The sequence below is a fragment of the Chelonia mydas genome, chromosome 1 (assembly GCF_015237465.2).
Source record: "Chelonia mydas isolate rCheMyd1 chromosome 1, rCheMyd1.pri.v2, whole genome shotgun sequence".
NCBI classification, from domain to species: Eukaryota; Metazoa; Chordata; order Testudines; family Cheloniidae; genus Chelonia; species Chelonia mydas.
The window spans coordinates 187,881,456-187,899,379 of record NC_057849.1 but is presented as its reverse complement, the minus strand read 5'-3'; the positions used below and the strand labels follow the sequence as shown (position 1 = coordinate 187,899,379).

The window sequence follows — 17,924 nt, the reverse complement described above, 5'->3', positions numbered from 1 at the left end:
GCTTGGTACCCACAATTACAACCGTGTGAACCAAAAAATGAAAAAAAAAAAAATCATTGTGAGTAAAATTAAACATTTTATTTGACTTGAAACCGAACATTTTGTTTGGCTTTTGAGTTTAATATTTTTACAAAATTGCAGTAAAAATCCTGAACAAAATGTGGCATTTTCTTCTTGAAAATGTGAAAATGAAACATTTTGATTTTTTTCTGATTTTATTTATTTATTAACCAAAATTAGTCAATGAATTTGACACAAATTTGCGAAATGTTTTGGTTGACCCAAATCCGCATTTTTCAGCCAAGAAAATGTTTTGGACAAAAATTTTCAGCCAACTCTACCCACAATCTATACCACATTGTCAAGAGTTTGGCGCCCATTGCGTTAACGTTGAAAGCTGTTGTATGAGCACTTAGGAAATTCTGGCCTTTCTCTTTAGCTGCCTGCATGGGAGCAGAGCTCTTTTGAAAATCTGAGCTTGAGCTTGTCTGAAAGTCTAGTGTTCTGTCTTCAGGACTTTTCAGAAAGTATTACACGGAGTTAAACTTCAGGGCTATTGTATATAAAACCCTGATTAATTAGGTGCCAGTAGTTGACTGCCAAAATTCAAAGAAACAGTACCATACCATTTTGTAGTAAACAAATATAATGTACACAGAAAATGTTATAAACAGATTTGGAATATTCCCCAGTGTTCAGTATTCACCAGTTTTCATAGTGCTGCCAACTCTCATGATGATTTTGAGTGACTGGATTTTGGCGGGGGCTAGCGCCCATCTGACAATGACATGAGACCCTACAGCCCCCAGGAGAATTTGAGCCATGCTGGGGAGCAAACCCCCTCTGAATGGCTGCCTGCCCTACTTGCCAGCTTCCTGGGCCAAAGCAACCAATTAGCAGCTACAGGCAGAGCTCTCTTCCTCTCCTCAGCAACCTGACGCCATTCTCATGGGGCAAGGGGGAACAGAACACCTCCTCTGCCTCCTCTGACGTCTCTGCTCCTCCCACCTTGTAACACCTGGCCTTTAAAGGGGAATGAGGGACTCTGCTGCATCACCCAGGCCTGGTAGGTGTGTGTGGGGGGGGGGGGGCGGTGAAGAGCCTCGGAGAAGCAGAGCTGAGGCTGGGGGACAGACTCGAACCAGAGACTGGAGAGACAGGACTGTTTGCTGGGCAGGAAACAGACAGGTGTGGGGGTGAGAGCTTCTGCAGTTGGGGCCAAAATCACGTTACCCCAATAAATTTGAGGGAAGAGACAGCGTTAATTGACAAAGAGAGGGAGAGCCAGGGGATGGGGAGGAGGAATTGGAATATCAAAGGACAGGCCAAAAAACCACAAGATAATCTTTTTTGAGTTTGGCAATACTTTCTGCAACACCCCTGCTATTACCATTCACCTTAGTCCTGATTTCCAACAAACCCTCTTTTGTCTTTTTAACTCTCACTCCACTCTGTCCATACATCTCCTTCAAGATTGACACTACAGTCAGCTATTCCAGCCCATGTTTCTCTCCAGTAGATGCTCATGCAGAATTATGGAGTGTTGGGATTATGCTGGAGACCTTCAGAATAATATTCCTTGTTATCAACCGGCAGATTGAAAATTAGATCCCCCAACATGCATCCACTCGTGACATCTAACCTTCCCTTTCCCAATAGCCCATCTTTTAGTTCTCCTTTATTTGTAGCCAGATGAACACACATACACACAACTGCATTTACCTTTGTGTTTAAATTTCCATGAGTGCAGATGAAAGATCATCCATATTAGCTGCCAATATTTGTTTTTCTGAATTACAAAGCAGCAGTAGTCATCAGTATATCCAGGTTTCAGTGGGAATTTCTCATAGCTGCTCTACAAAGGAAATGTACTGTTATTGCGGAAGGGAAGAGTCTAATTATATAATTTACAGTAGATGACGAACTTGGCATGTCCCAAAAGGGAGTAGTGTATAAAAAGGGAAGTTCAGAACTGAATGCCTTCTGTTGCCTGCTCATCTAGTTGATCGCACAGCTGAGATGATATTCACATGCATTTTCTTCTCTTGGGTCTGGGCGATAGCAGCAGGTAAATTTTCTATTCTTTGGCTAAAATTGTATGTGAAACTTTGTTGACCAAACATCCTGCTAACCTGGTGATGTACAGCTCTTATAAGATCTTTGCAGAACCCCTTGTTCCTTATTTACCACCTCCTGATTAACACCATCAATGATATAACACTTCTGGCCAGACACACAGCTGTGTTGTGCTTGGTGATGTGACCTGGAGATAAGCAGAAATGAGCTTGATAATGCTTCCTGTGCTGTCACTGCATTATTCATGTTTCTGATTTTATTTATAGTGTCTTTAGTTTGATTTAAAAGGAGTGTATCCATTAGCTCGAGGCATGTGGACATATTTATTTACAAACTACAATAAGCAAACGAGCCACCTAAACTACGACTTGCTTTCAGCTTACGTTACGACAGAGATTTTGGTTATGGAGTGTAAATGGATTCCTTCTGGTCAAGATGGGGTCGTTTGTAATGACTGACATACAGGCTAGTTGATCCTTGCCACACCGCCTTGTGTGAAGGAAATATAGCCACATCGTATTATGGGACAACCTTCCACCTCTTCAAGAACACTATATGTAGTTTCTCATGTGGATTGTGAAGCAGCAGTTAATGTATAAAACGCTCTTTTCAATGCTGTGCCTGTTGTTGCTGGCATCTTTCTTCACATGCTGGTGTACGGTACACATACTGATGTAAACCAGCCAAGTAATGTTAACTTTGGCTTTGTGAGAAAAGTGGTGTTGAGTGAAAGATTAAGACTGGAAATCTCTCACTTTTCGCCTTAATGGCATTTCAGCCTGCTTCTATTCATTTAAAGAGAAGAAGGACAATAATTTTGCATGGAGAGCTCCACTCCCATGATTCTCTGGCTTAGAGAGACAGGTTTTCATGGGCATGTCCCCTTCTAACTAATAAGCCACTAATACTGATTCTCAGAACATTTTATTCTACGAGCCGTCAGAAAGGGCTCTGCAGGTGACTAGTGGTCCATGGACTGTGGTTGGAAAATAAGTTATAATTGAAGCATTCACTCTAAACTTCAGTCTGACTTGACCTAACCTTTCTGGTCTCTGATAGATGTGTATGTAGGGGATGTCAAAATGTGTGTTAAGGGCAAGGTGGGGGGCTAGGGCTTTATGAATTCCCTTCCAATTGGACAGATGTCCATAGGGTCCAGAAATCATTAATATAGTGGAGCTGCTCATTAGCTTAAGAGTAAGTGTTGTGTGAGTCAGATCGAGCAGACAAATGTCCTCATCACAAATACTGTAATTGCCCTTGTTCTTGTGATCTGAACTGGCTTTCTTGCTGGAAACTTGAGCAGACAGGCCTAGGATTGAATGGGCTAGGAGTTGCTTTATTTGTCGTGGTGAAGTTTAATGTCCCAGTCTGATTCACAGGGAATCTCTTTATGGAAGGTCTGAAGGCAAAGCATGCCAAGAATTCTCACTCAGAAGTTGCAGAGGGGTGTTGCCTTGGTAAATAATGGAATCTCTGTTTAGTATGTGCCATGAGTGGATGAAAGGGAATCTCAAAATTATGTGTCCTGTCTGCCCACAGGCTCACTGCAGGTAGTTCATAGGAAGGTCCAATCATCCAAGACTGGAGAAAATGTTACTTTCCAGTGCCAGCTTGTCACGGATCATGAAGTACTGCAAGTCACCTGGCAGAAGGAGAGTGGAGAGGGCAAAGGCAACATAGCAACCTACAGCAGGATTAACGGACACAGAATCCTGGGTAACTATAGCAGCCGTGTGAACTTCACCCAGAGTGAGCTGACAGTCTCTGCCATTACTGTTCATGCTGTCACCCTGCAGGACGAAGGCTGTTACAAATGTATCTTCAACACATTTCCCATGGGATCCATCACTGGCAGGACATGCCTCAAGGTTTATGGTAAGACCTCATCATCACAAAGGGGGGCTTTGACCTTTCAGAAACTCCAGCCTTTCCCTAGTTTGTGATTGTCTTTAGTGGCAGCGCTGGTTAATCTCTTTCTTTCTCAGTGGGAAGGTGACCTAATTTTCCCTTCCTCATTGGTTTTTTACCTCTGATAGGGAAGCAGTGGTGAGCAGAGTTGTGTGAATAATGGATGGTAATTAAAAAAAAAAAAAAAACCCAAACCAAAACAGTTCGGGTCAAACCAAAAATAATTTAAAAAAAATTTTGGGGGGGAAAATTGTAAAGTAAAAACAATAATTCATTCAGGGTCAAACAAAAGGTTTAGTTTTGACAAAATGTAAATGTTTTGTTTAGATTTTGACCATTTTAAAATGTTTTTGATTGCTTTTATTGAAACAAAAGGAAATTTTGACACAGTCATTTTGAACTGAAAAACCAAAATATTTTGTTTAGAAAGTCAAAACAAAATATTCAGATGTTTAAAGGTGTTTTTTTTTTCTTCCTGAAACACTTCTGGAAAACTGAAGGAAGAAAAAGTGTGGAGGAGTCGAAGGGGCTAGGAAGAAAGGCTTTGTCTTTCCTGTGGGAAGGAGACAAGTGGACCCATGACTAATTCCTAAACCTAAAGAGACAAATTATGGGAAGAAGTCAATTTAACGTTTTAGGTAGTGGGGAGGGAAATGTGCTTTTAAAAAATACTGGGTTGTTTGCTACAGGATAGCATTAAGAATTGTGTACAAATATCTTTTCATAGAATCATAGAATCATAGAATATCAGGGTTGGAAGGGACCTCAGGAGGTCATCTAGTCCAACCCCCTGCTCAAAGCAGGACCAATCCCCAATTAAATCATCCCAGCCAGGGCTTTGTCAAGCCTGACCTTAAAAACTTCTAAGGAAGGAGATTCTACCACCTCCCTAGGTAACGCATTCCAATGTTTCACCACCCTCCTAGTGAAAATTTTTTTCCTAATATCCAACCTAAACCTCCCCCACTGCAACTTGAGACCATTGGTTCTTCTTCTGTCATCTGCTACCACAGAGAACAGTCTAGATCCATCCTCTTTGGAACCCCCTTTCAGGTAGTTGAAAGCAGCTATCAAATCCCCCCTCATTCTTCTCTTCTGCAGACTAAATAATCCCAGTTCCCTCAGCCTCTCCTCATAAGTCATGTGTTCCAGACCCCTAATCATTTTTGTTGCCCTCCGCTGGACTCTTTCCAATTTTTAAAAAATCCTTCTTGTAGTGTGGGGCCCAAAACTGGACACAGTACTCCAGATGAGGCCTCACCGATGTCGAATAGAGGGGAACGATCACATCCCTCGATCTGCTCGCTATGCCCCTACTTATACATCCCAAAATGCCATTGGCCTTCTTGGCAACAAGGGCACACTGCTGACTCATATCCAGCTTCTCGTCCACTGTCACCCCTAGGTCCTTTTCCGCAGAAAAACTCAGGAATGGAGGCCCTGCCCATCCAAGTCCTTTCTCTTACCATTGAAACCAGGGAGATTTTCTCCAAAGTCTACAGAGCACTCAACCCTATATTCTGCGTTGCTCTGATCTGCCCAATAGCAAACTTCTCCTTTTGAAAAGTACTTACTTTCTGCGAATGCACGTGCTCTCGGGAACATTTGTTTATGTGGTTTAGGTCATAATGTATACAGTCTAACCTCACCGTTGTTCACTTCTCTAATTGACAAACGTTAGTGTTTGGAGTTTCTGAGAGTTATCTGGTGGTTTTGTTCTACTTTTGAAAAAAATCGACTGGCTGAATGTTGTTGTTTGGTCTCATATGAGCGAGATGTCTTTGTTTTTAACATTATACTACTACTTTTTACATAAAGGGTGAAGTGCTGTTATAAATAAATTAAACAATACTGGTTAAAATGGATGATGGTGGGTCTTGCCATATGGAATGAGACTAATAGCCCGTCCATGGTAGCTGGTAGCAGATGCTTCAGAAGAAGGTATAAAATCCATATATGCAACAATTACATCATAATATGCATTTGGGCTAGGAGAAACCTCCCCACAAGCAGTTAGTGGTTGGTTGTGAAGCATGAGAGTTGATATCCCTTTAAAATCTTAATTTTATTATTATGTAACTGAGGAAACTTTTATATCTGCAAGTAACCAGAGAACTCTTAATTATGTTTGTGACAAATGTTAATTATAGTTTGGGGATAATCACAAGTCTCATTCTTACTGGAATCCCACGTTTCCTTTTCTCCACACTAACTAAAAGCTAAGGTTTTTGTATGGAGAACTTAGTCAGAGGATACATTCCAGCAAATGTGTGAGACACACAGTCTGAGGGCCAGAGGTCGCACTCAAGTACAGGAAAGGTGAATTCTGTTCCCATGTAAATGTTGGCTCTAATGATGGAAATATAATGGGTGGAACTGCTGAATCAGATCCCAGGTGCATTAACTTGGCTCTTTGTTCTCAAGTGAACAGATTGAATTCTGTAAAGTTTACTGCATGTGGGTCTTTCAGATGAAACCGTAAAAGCGCAGGTCCTGGCTGATCTATGTGGGTGTTAAGATCCCAAGGCGTTCTTGATAAGAGCAGGGATTTGTCCTGATACCGGTGGCCAAAATTCTCTCTCTCCTCACACTCCTGTATGTAAACCTTATGGTTACCATCATCTGCTACAGAGAGAGCTGCATTTCTGAGGAGCTTTTTGTAGCAAATAGAGTTTATAAAGTACTTAAGGATCCTGTAGGGTGAGATAACATCTAATTAAAAAAATAGCAGTAGGGGTTGTGTTATCCTGGTTGGTGGGACTTCACCCTCACAGAGTAAATATTGTTCTACATCACTCACTTGCCCACCCTGTGAAGGAAGAGAGGTCTGAGGCTAAACCAGCAGGTGACTGTATTAAAAAAGATGTTGGAAAAGACTCTAGTTATGTTCATAGGGCCACTGACCTAGGGCTGGCAAATACTGGCTATTGTCCAGGCAGTTTACAAGAACACTTAATAATTCCAGACAGGAACAGGCCAGGGAATGGTTTGTTTTAAAAGTTTAAACTTTCTAGGTGCTCAAATAAGACTGTATGACATCTCCTTATCAGGGATGTTAGTTATTGATGGATCATACACACAAGGATCTTATCACTGTTTAATACACAAGGCAAACATACCTTTTCTGAAATATAAAATAAGATTTAGCACTTGGATGGATTCCAGATCATATCCTAAGGTCCTTTCCCTTTGTTTCGCATCCAGTGCTATCCTCAAAAAATATTTTGCACTCTCTGTCCAAATAGATTACAAATCGTTTAGTCTGCACTGGGTGTCCCCAGCACAGGCCCCTCATTTTGCATAATTCATGTGTCCCTGTCTCAAAGCTACTTAAAGCCCTGATTTATGTGTTTATTCTCGTTGCTATTAATGGGGGTTAACATGTTTAAAAAGGGTGGGGGGAGTATTCCTACTCTCTAGGGACATGATATGAGAATGGACCCAAAGGCTTTCTGAAACCCTCAGTCACTCTCACAGCAAGGTGCAAATCAATTTATGGAGATCCCAGCTTGAACTGAAATTGTCAGTTTACTTGCCCTGGAGGGGTTGGTGGGGATTACAAGGGAGTTTACCTTCTAGTGATTGCCAGGCAGTTGTGACCTCTATATTTCATATGTGCGTTATTTCCCGTGTTGCCACCGTAACTTCTTTCTACCTGTTTAAGGGAAGTGAAGTCAAATCAGGTGGTGTATATCATATGTGCAGGAAGCATAGATATGGGGGAATGGATAGGTTTTCGGGTGGGAATTTCAAAGCTGCCTTGCTAGAACAGGAGAGAGAAACCTTGTGAAAATGATAGTGTGTAGGAGACACTCCCTGAGTTTAAAAAAACCTCCAAGCATCCCCTCCAACATGTTTTTTATTATATGATATCCTTCAGAATTTAAGATCTACAAAATATTACTAAAGAAGAATAAATAGAAGTTGCTGAAGTTTAAATCTGAGGGAGAGAAACAATTGTTAACTAGTGGCTAGTTTAGGGAGAATCAAGATTGGCCAGTTTACAGAATCCTTTAGGAATTTGTTCATGTGTATCTAGATATGTTATAAATAACTTACACATAGATGGCACCAGCCCTCTGAAGATCTCAAAGCATGATGGATAAGTACTATCCCTATTTCATAGATGGAGCAAGTGAGGTGCAAAGAAACTAGTTACTTGCCAAAGGCCATGCAGTGAGTCAATGGCAGAGGCACTCCCAATTCCTGTCTACATCCACTGATACAATTGTAAGCCCTAAAATAAGACCCAGTCCTGCTCTCATTTGAAGTCAGTTGCAAAACTTCCACTGATTTCAGTGGGATCAGGTTCAGGCCCTTAGAGTAGATTATATCCTTTATATCGGAGTGTCCTTTGTATTATTTAATAACAGACAAGAAAATTAAATATAACCAAAGTTGTCAAATGTTAGTAAAGATGAATGAAACATTTTTCATCCTCTGTATATTGAGTTGGAGAGCTAATTAGGCAGAGAATTGGTGAGATCTGCTGTATATGTCTTCTGTGGTGATCACCCTTTGTTCTAATATGGGTAGGCAGGGACGGTCTAGTCAGAACTGGAAGGAAATGAGATTTGGGACAATAGTTCTATTTCTGCAACGTTCCACTGGGAGGGCTTTAGTGGAGCATTTACTGCCATTTACTCGTATGTCTACACAGGAAAAAAGTACCCATGGCAGCGAGTCTCCGAGCCTGGCTCTACAGACGCAAGGGCGCACTATGGCACTAAAACGAGCCATGTAGACTTACCTTCCCCTTCCTGCAGCGCCAGAGCTTGAGCTCTAGCCTGAGCCGTAACGTCTAGGCAGCTATTTGTGCACCATAGCGCGAGTCTGAGTCCACAGCCTGAGGCTCTGAAACTTGCTGCTACCTTAGTCTGCCCCTGTGTAGATGTAAGTGACTTTAGGCAAGCTCCGATACCTCTGTGCCTCAGTGACTGCTCTGTGACTTGGTAAAATGATTTGAAATGGGAGGTGTCATATAAGTGCTGTGTATTATTAAACATTCTTGTAAATGATTCTTTGCTGATGCTCCACTAAAGCCCTCCCAGTGGAACGTTGCAGGAAACATTGGCCCATGTGATCTGTGTAGGTTTTGCTTCGCTGTTTCTGGATGTCACAATCCAGTTTTTGAAGCCGATGCAGTGGGCGGAGGTAGTCAAAAGCTGTTATTTTTACGTACCCAGTGAAAAAAAGAAGAAGTTCAAAGGGTTATTTGTGAACTGAAACAGAATGCTCTTTGTGAGACTGAGCCCTTCGATTTCCAGACTTACATGGGAGACTTTGAGAAGTTCCAGCTGAAATCCCCATTGGCTCTGACACTGCAGTTTTAAGAAAAACGCTATTGTAATTTATCAGCACTATCAGTTGGGTAATGTGATAGTCCCTCTCTTGATCAGTGATGCGGGGAAGTGAGAAGCTGATGGTGAAGTCTCATGAGCAAGCACAACCACTGTAAACAAATTAAGTACGACTTAAAAAAACTGCTCATGCCATAGAATCTAATGTACGTGAAATTCATTGTAGGGAAAGAGACATAAGATAAAAAATAAGATCAGCTTAGTGTTCCCCTCTAGAATGTCTCTGTCTCCAACTCTGAGTATGGAGTGGCTGTGGCCTCTCCATTATTAAGGTTGCCACATGATGTCCTACTTTTGCCCTCCTACCACTATGGCTTGGAAAATTCATCCAGTCTTGTCAGGTGCATATTGAATGGTACAGCTATCTGCAGGAGCCAATATAAACTTGGCTGATCCCACACTTTCCTTTAACTTAGTTTCTCGTCTGTTCCATGAATATGAATTTTTAAGAATAATATCGTCATTTACCTGTGCAAGAGGAAGCAATGATTTATAAAACACTCATAAACCTGGGAATTTCCAAAAATAAAAATGTTTGTTTAAAAATTGGTACAGTTGCTAATGATGGCAATGAAGTTATCGATCACATCACTCACAAGCACAGCACTTCAAAGTTAGGTAATGAATAGTTCATCACAGCATAGAAGTTGCATTGCCCACATAATATACTCATTCATCACAGCAGAACTCTTAGCTCTGACTCAAATTAAATTAGAGCTGCTGTGGCTGCAATTACATAATACTCTGGTCAAGATTTTCAAAAATAGGTGGCTACGTTTGGGCTCCTAATCCCATATTTAGGCTCTAATCCTGCACAGATGCATCACTTAGATGAAAGAACAGGAGTACTTGTGGCATCTTAGAGACTAAAATTTATTTGAGCATAAGCTTTCGTGAACATTTTCCACTGAATGCATCCGATGAAGTGAGCTGTAGCTCACGAAAGCTTATGCTCAAATAAATTTGTTAGTCTCTAAGGTGCCACAAGTCCTCCTGTTCTTTTTGCGGATACAGACTAACATGGCTGCTACTCTGAAACCTGTCACTTAGATGAGTGGTCGCACCGAACGTCATGGAACTATTCACATGTGTGAAGTTACGTGCCCGCATAAGTCTTGGCAGGATGGGGGAATCTGAATAAGTGAATTGGTTTTCACAAGTGCTGAGCACCCATCAGCTCCTGTTGCAGTTAATGGGAGCTGCTGGATGCTCACTCAGCACTTGTGAAAACCAAGCCTCTGGTTTCTAAAGCCATATTTTGCCACCTAACTTCAGGAACCCATTTTTGTAAATCTTGTCCTTAATAATGATAATAATCTCTAAATATAAACACACCCTAAATATCATGTAAAAGAAACAAAAAAAAATGTGCACATTATTGACAGACACTGATCAGCTTCAGTTACATGACCACGTAAATATGCAGTAAATGTTATCATACATTGATTGGAAGTTGTCTGTGTGGGGAAGATTGCACTACTTTTGTATAAACAGAGGACTTCAGTTGCAGAGCTGAGAGCCCCAGAATCTTTCATCTAGCAGTAATTCCCCTTAAAAAATTAAACAGAAAAGGAACAGAAATCTGGCTGAGTGGAGACGATCACCAATTTTAGAGCTACATTTGATTTCTTACTTCCCATGTATACCACCTGCTGCTTTAGCACTATAGTTGAAATCTGATAATGATGTTATTGAGTCTTGGTCTGTGACACCCACGTTTCTATTCTCCCCGCCTCTGATTTGGCTGCTTTCTTCTTTGAGGAATGTGGGAATTTGGCTAATATTTTTATTATTCCGATGCATGCTTCAGTTTCCCTCTCAAGTTTGAATTACTATGTACAGAGCACAAAGAGTTTAAAAAGCTGCTTTTGAGGCAGAGCAGAAGATATGAGGTGCTGGGTCACCTAACTGTCTGGGGAGGTCTGAATGGGTCATTTAAGGACAGGCTGAAACCGGCCAAGATGGCTTCTACATCAGCTTGGCTGGTTAGAGCCCTGACACTGGCCAGTCTGAACTCTGTCTTGGCCTTTGCATCTCTATACTAACCTAAGGACCTGGTAACGCTGTGTTCTAGTTGGCTAACAAACCCTACTCTGTTTTGGAAAGGCTGCCTGAGATCACTGCAAATACTAGCTGAGGTGCATTGATCCCAGAATAGGACAAAAAGACTCCTCTTCAGAGACCATCTCAATTGGACTTGCGGGGCAGAGCTCAGGGTGTGAAACAGGTGTGCTGGAGCCCAGAGGCTCAGGCTATGTCTAAACTAGAAATGACACAGTGGCACAGCTGGAGCAATGCAGCTATAGAGCTGTAGTGTACACACAATACAGCAACGAAAAGGATTCTTCCTTCCCTGTAGTAAATCCACCTCTCTGAAAGGAGGTAACTAGGTTGACTTAGTGCTGTCTACACTGGGGCTTAGGTCAGTTTAAGTATGTCTCTCAGAGGTATGAATTTTTCACACACTGGAGCAATGGAGTTGGACTGATCTAACTTTCCTTGTGTGGACCAACCCTCAGTCTTGAAGCCATTGAGGTTGTGTGGGATACCCTTAAGGAAGAGTGAAATTCCCCTGGGAGTCTGGTGCACTGAAGGGGTTCCTCTAAGGGATTGTTTAAAAGCTATGGCCTAGTGCAGACCCTGTGCCTCTATGACTTCTTCATTTTGGCATTGTTGTCTGACATTTTGAAAGTCCATGTATCACATGCTGGACCCTGTCAGGTTGAGACGATAGGCAGCACTGAGCAGTAAAACCGAATGCCGTCCTTGTTCTCTTCAGTCAACAGTAGACACAGGCATCAAGTTCCTCTTTGCCCAAGCATGCTCGCTAAGCTACCATAGTGACAGAGCTGCAAGTGTTAATAACGGGTTTTCCTTCTTGTGCTTAACAGCAATATCAGAGCCCATACTGGAGGCCAAGCTCGTGTCCAGTCCAGACAATGGTGAGGAGGAGGTGCTGGAAATAAGCTGCTCAGTAACAGGGAAACCAGCTCCAATGATCAGCTGGAACCTGTCCCATCACCTTCAGCAGGAGCCACGACAGTATCTCATCAATCACTCAGACCAGACTGTGACTGTTATCAGCAATTTCACACATGTCCCCTCCAGGATTCACTCGGAGAACCCAGCTGGCTGTGTGATCCAACATCCGCTCTTAAACGTGACGCTGACTCTGTCCAAGGATGGGCAGGTCCAGGGTGAGTGTGAGCTTGGTGTGGGGAAGAGGAAAAAGGAAGCTGTGTTCTCTGATACAGGAGGGAGAAGAGAAAGAGGCAGTTCGAGGGGGGGGAGCCTGGGGCAGAAGAAAGGGAGGTGCCCCCAGAAAAGCTGGAAGAGAATGATGGAACTCTTGGCGCAGGAGGGAGAGAGGACAAGGACCTTTGGGGCAGCTGAGAGAAGTGGGGAGGTGGGTCTGGTACACATGGGAGAGAGAGAGGAGTGACTGGTGGTGACACTCACCTAACACCAGGCCACAGAAATAAAATGACCCCCACAAAAACCTTGGGCACAAACTGTTGTGTATATAAACAGTGCATGAGGCCCTGGTGAAAGGAATTTTGTTTGGAAGTGCCCCTCATATATGCCACTGCATGTTTGCCCCTCTCCCTTCTCTGTCAGACCCCCGTACCCATAGCCTTCCCTTTTCCTTCTTTCCCTTGGAGAATGGTGAAGGAGTGTCTGACGGATAGTTATTCAGTGGCAGCCCATGTTAAAGGCTTGCTGATTTCCCTACAGGCCAATCAGCAACAGTCGATGCTGTAACAATCTACGTATTGGTTGCTTTGATTCCCTTGGGGCTCTTGTGCATCTGCTTCTGCATCTTGTGCATCCGCTGGAAGCAACACCACCAAATGGATAGAAACAAAGCTCATCTCTGTTGGGTGAGTCTTCCCAAAATACCTCTTCAGGGGCTAGTCTGTGCTAGTAAATAAACTCATGGCTGCTACACTGAACCCAGACTTTAAACATTGGGTTTGTCAATACTTGTCAAACTTGCCTCTGAGTGTTTTGTGATTCCTGTGTAATCTTGTTTGAGAATATGACAATGCTGCTGTAACACAGTCAAACTCAGGCTCCAGTCTTCGAAGGCACAGGGTTCTTCTGGTCCTGATAGTACAGGCGCCTGTAATACAGAGCAAAGAGAGACTCAGGGGTCTGTGTGGAACAGGGCTCAAACTAAAATGGCTCAAAACCAGTTTAACATGTGTGACAAAGCTCTGTCCTTGCCTCCGTGGGTCCCGCATTTCCTGGCGGATTTCGCTAGCCTCAGAGGCTCACTGTGACCCTCCACATAACCCTTCTTTCTCTAGAGACAAGGGTCACAGTCTACTGAGCCATTTTCATCATAAGCTAGCGAGGGAGGTGAGGAGAAGTTATCTTTCCTTGCACAGTCTCTGTTGTCTCCCAGTCTCAGTGATTAATCAGGGGGCAAAGGTGGGGAGAGGGGGAGCCCAGGCCCACCCTCTACTCCGGGCTCCAGCCCAGGGACCCTAATAGTATCAGCTATGGTAGCTGACCTTTTAGAAACATGACATGTATAATTCCCTGAGCTACTTCCCCCACAGCAGCCCTCACTTACTCAAGCTCCACTTCACCCTTACCTCAGGGCCTCCTTCCTTGTGCCTGATATGGTGTGTACTACTCAGCCTCTCCAACAGCTCAACTTCCTCTCACAGCTCCTGACAGGCACACTCACCTGACTGACTGGGAGGCTTTTAACTAGTTTCAGCCAGCCCCTGATTGGCTTCAGGTGTCCCAATCAACCTAGCCTTCTCCCTGCCTTCTGGAAAGTTCTTAATTGGCACCAGGTGTCTTAATTGACCGGGAGCAGCTGCCATTTCACTTATCCTGGTACCAGGGATTGGTTTAGCCTGGAGCTAATATATCTGTCTCCCACTACTTTTCTATAGCCATCTGGCCTTGCCCCATCACACATGGCTGAACAACTTGATTAAATAGCCTAATAACACTAAGCTACTTGGCTTAAGCCTTCTGCTCCTTTACAGTGCTCTGTGCCCATGGCTTGGCCTAACATAGAGTAAAACAACACACTGAAACTATGTTTTTGTAGCCACATATTCCTAATACTTTGAACCATTTTATATTGAGGCAATAAATGTTTTAGAACTCTTGAAACCATAAACTTATAGCACACACCTGTAATGCATAGCAGAAGGTGACTCAGAGATCTGTAGGAAATAGGGCTCAGATTAAAATAGCTGCCCCTGTACCCGAGCCAGGATAGGGAGTATCTAGAAATTACCCCATCTATTTGTGTGTGTATGTGGCAGAGGGGGGTGCGGGGAGGGAGGTCCCAAAAATCAACCACTGTGTAAATTTCACTATCAATGGAAAATCATAGCACTCCCTTTTGTGCATGCCTTACACTGCTACTTAGTTCTTGCCTATGACCTTTCATTTTTATATCTAAGCATTTTGAAAAGGATGGTGAATATCATTAACTCCATTTTCAGGTAGGGAAATTGAGGCACAGAAAAAGTGAAGTGACTTTCCAGAGATCATCCAGATCTGACTCTGTCCGTATCCACCAGTCATAGAATCATAGAATATCAGGGTTGGAAGGGACCTCAGGAGGTCATCTAGTCCAACCCCCTGCTCAAAGCAGGACCAATCCCCAATCAAATCATCCCAGCCAAGGCTTTGTCAAGCCTGACCTTAAAAACTTCCAAGGAAGGAGATTCTACCGCCTCCCTAGGTAACGCATTCCAGTGTTTCACCACCCTCTTAGTGAAAAAGTTTTTCCTAATATCCAACCTAAACCTCCCCCACTGCAACTTGAGACCATTACTCCTTGTCCTGTCCTCTTCTACCACTGAGAATAGTCTAGAACCATCCTCTCTGGAACCACCTCTCAGGTAGTTGAAAGCAGCTATCAAATCCCCCCTCATTCTTCTCTTCCGCAGACTAAACAATCCCAGTTCCCTCAGCCTCTCCTCATAAGTCATGTGTTCCAGACCCCTAATCATTTTTGTTGCCCTTCGCTGGACTCTCTCCAATTTATCCACGTCCTTCTTGTAGTGTGGGGCCCAAAACTGGACACAGTACTCCAGATGAGGCCTCACCAATGTCGAATAGACGGGAACGATCACGTCCCTCGATCTGCTCGCTATGCCCCTACTTATACATCCCAAAATGCCATTGGCCTTCTTGGCAACAAGGGCACACTGCTGACTCATATCCAGCTTCTTGTCCACTGTAACCCCTAGGTCCTTTTCCGCAGAACTGCTGCCTAGCCATTCGGTCCCTAGTCTGTAGCTGTGCATTGGGTTCTTCCGTCCTAAGTGCAGGACCCTGCACTTATCCTTATTGAACCGCATCAGGTTTCTTTTGGCCCAATCCTCCAATTTGTCTAGGTCCCTCTGTATCCTATCCCTGCCCTCCAGCGTATCTACCACTCCTCCCAGTTTAGTATCATCTGCAAATTTGCTGAGAGTGCAATCCACACCATCTTCCAGATCATTTATGAAGATATTAAACAAAACCGGCCCTAGGACCGACCGCTGGGGCACTCCACTTGACACCGGCTGCCAACTAGACATGGAGCCATTGATCACTACCCGTTGAGCCCAACAATCTAGCCAACTTTCTACCCACCTTATAGTGCATTCATCCAGCCCATACTTCTTTAACTTGCTGACAAGAATACTGTGGGAGACCGTGTCAAAAGCTTTGCTAAAGTCAAGAAACAATACATCCACTGCTTTCCCCTCATCCACAGAATCCGTAATCTCATCATAGAAGGCTATTAGATTAGTCAGGCATGACCTACCCTTGGTGAATCCATGCTGACTGTTCCTGATCACTTTCCTCTCGTGTAAGTGCTTCAGGATTGATTCCTTGAGGACCTGCTCCATGATTTTTCCGGGGACTGAGGTGAGGCTGACTGGCCTGTAGTTCCCAGGATCCTCCTTCTTCCCTTTTTTAAAGATTGGCACTACATTAGCCTTTTTCCAGTCATCTGGGACTTCCCCCGTTCGCCACGAGTTTTCAAAGATAATGGCCAATGGCTCTGCAATCACATCCGCCAATTCCTTTAGCACTCTCGGATGCAACTCGTCCAGCCCCATAGACTTGTGCACGTCCAGCTTTTCTAAATAGTCTCTAACCACCTCTTTCTCCACAGAGGGCTGGCCATCTACTCCCCATGCTGTGATGCCCAGCGCAGCAGTCTGGGAGCTGTCCTTGTTAGTGAAGACAGAGGCAAAAAAAGCATTGAGCACATTAGCTTTTTCCACATCCTCTGTCACTAGGTTGCCTCCCTCATTCAGTAAGGGGACCACACTTTCCTTGGCTTTCTTCTTGTTGCCAACATACCTGAAGAAACTCTTCTTGTTACTCTTGACATCTCTTGCTAGCTGCAGCTCCAGGTGCGATTTGGCCCTCCTGATTTCATTCCTACATGCCCGAGCAATATTTTTATACTCTTCCCTGGTCATATGTCCAACCTTCCACTTCTTGTAAGCTTCTTTTTTATGTTTAAGATCCGCTAGGATTTCACCGTTAAGCCAAGCTGGTTGCCTGCCATATTTACTATTCTTTCTACACATCGGGATGGTTTGTCCCTGCAACCTCAACAGGGATTCCTTGAAATACAGCCAGCTCTCCTGGACTCCTTTCCCCTTCATGTTAGTCCCCCAGGGGATCCTACCCATCCACTCCCTGAGGGAGTCGAAGTCTGCTTTCCTGAAGTCCAGGGTCCGTATCCTGCTGCTTACCTTTCTTCCCTGCCTATCCCAGTCTATGATGCCTATCTTGTTGGAAGCAAGCCTCAGTTGTGTTTTGAGAAACAAAAATGGAAATGGTTTAGTCTGATCTACAGTATGGTCCTTAAACAGTTTTCAGTACAAAATCAGGAGAACCACTGCTGGAAAATACTTTCAGCAACAGTTCAACATTGTAGAGAAAGCAGCACTGTGCAGAGAGGCTAAGATTAAAGATCTCTTTTGGAGGCTGTACTGCTCTAATCACTAGAGTCCCATTGGTGGGACCATGTGGGAGAAACTTGTCCGCCATCTCTGGTACAGGCGGAAGCAGACCATCAGCATACAAGATAGTCAGCCTTGCGCCTTACTCCAGCACCAAAATCATTCACATTTTATTAAAAAGCAATGTTTTTCTCTTCTGCCAGGTTCTTCCCATATGCACCAAGGACATGAGGCATGGACAGTGCACTAAAAATGATAAACAAGGCCCTGACAAGCTTCCTCCCTTTAGAGAACTCTTGGACAGATGAACGCATGGTGTTGGGAGAATTTTTCCTTACAGTGGTGAAATGAAAACAGTGCTAGGTTTGGATGTGTGAAACTGATGTCTAGCTGTATTTGTAACATCTCAGACTTCCACATGAATCACATTGCGTGCAACTTGCCATGTTTTATTCAAAAAAAAATCCCACTAATTTTTTTTTATTTCTATTTATGTTTGAATAAATGAGCCAATAAGCGTAGTTGTATATAGAATGCAGTAGGTATTTATCGGAGACTGTTAAATTATAGTTTTGCAGATCTGCACAATAAAACACAAGTTTTGTATTTTCTAACATCTTTGTATTATGCG

General features: G+C 43.4%; 2 protein-coding genes across 2 annotated transcripts in view; one reads left to right on the top strand and one right to left on the bottom strand.

The window, feature by feature from the left end:
• LOC114018951 overlaps positions 1 to 1,862 on the bottom strand; it is a 19,914-nt gene extending 18,052 nt beyond the window's left edge. Inside the window, exon 1 of the mRNA XM_027820021.3 lies at positions 1,723 to 1,862. The gene's annotated coding sequence lies outside the window, so the exon portion shown is untranslated. The remainder of the gene's footprint in view (positions 1 to 1,722) is intronic.
• On the top strand, positions 1,246 to 17,924 carry LOC114018952 (OX-2 membrane glycoprotein). The gene is made up of 5 exons (XM_037907231.2): positions 1,246 to 2,068; positions 3,619 to 3,954; positions 12,239 to 12,544; positions 13,083 to 13,228; positions 17,497 to 17,924. The coding sequence occupies exons 1-5, from the start codon at positions 2,020 to 2,022 to the stop codon at positions 17,599 to 17,601; spliced, it is 942 nt and encodes a 313-aa protein (XP_037763159.1). The 5' UTR covers positions 1,246 to 2,019; the 3' UTR covers positions 17,602 to 17,924.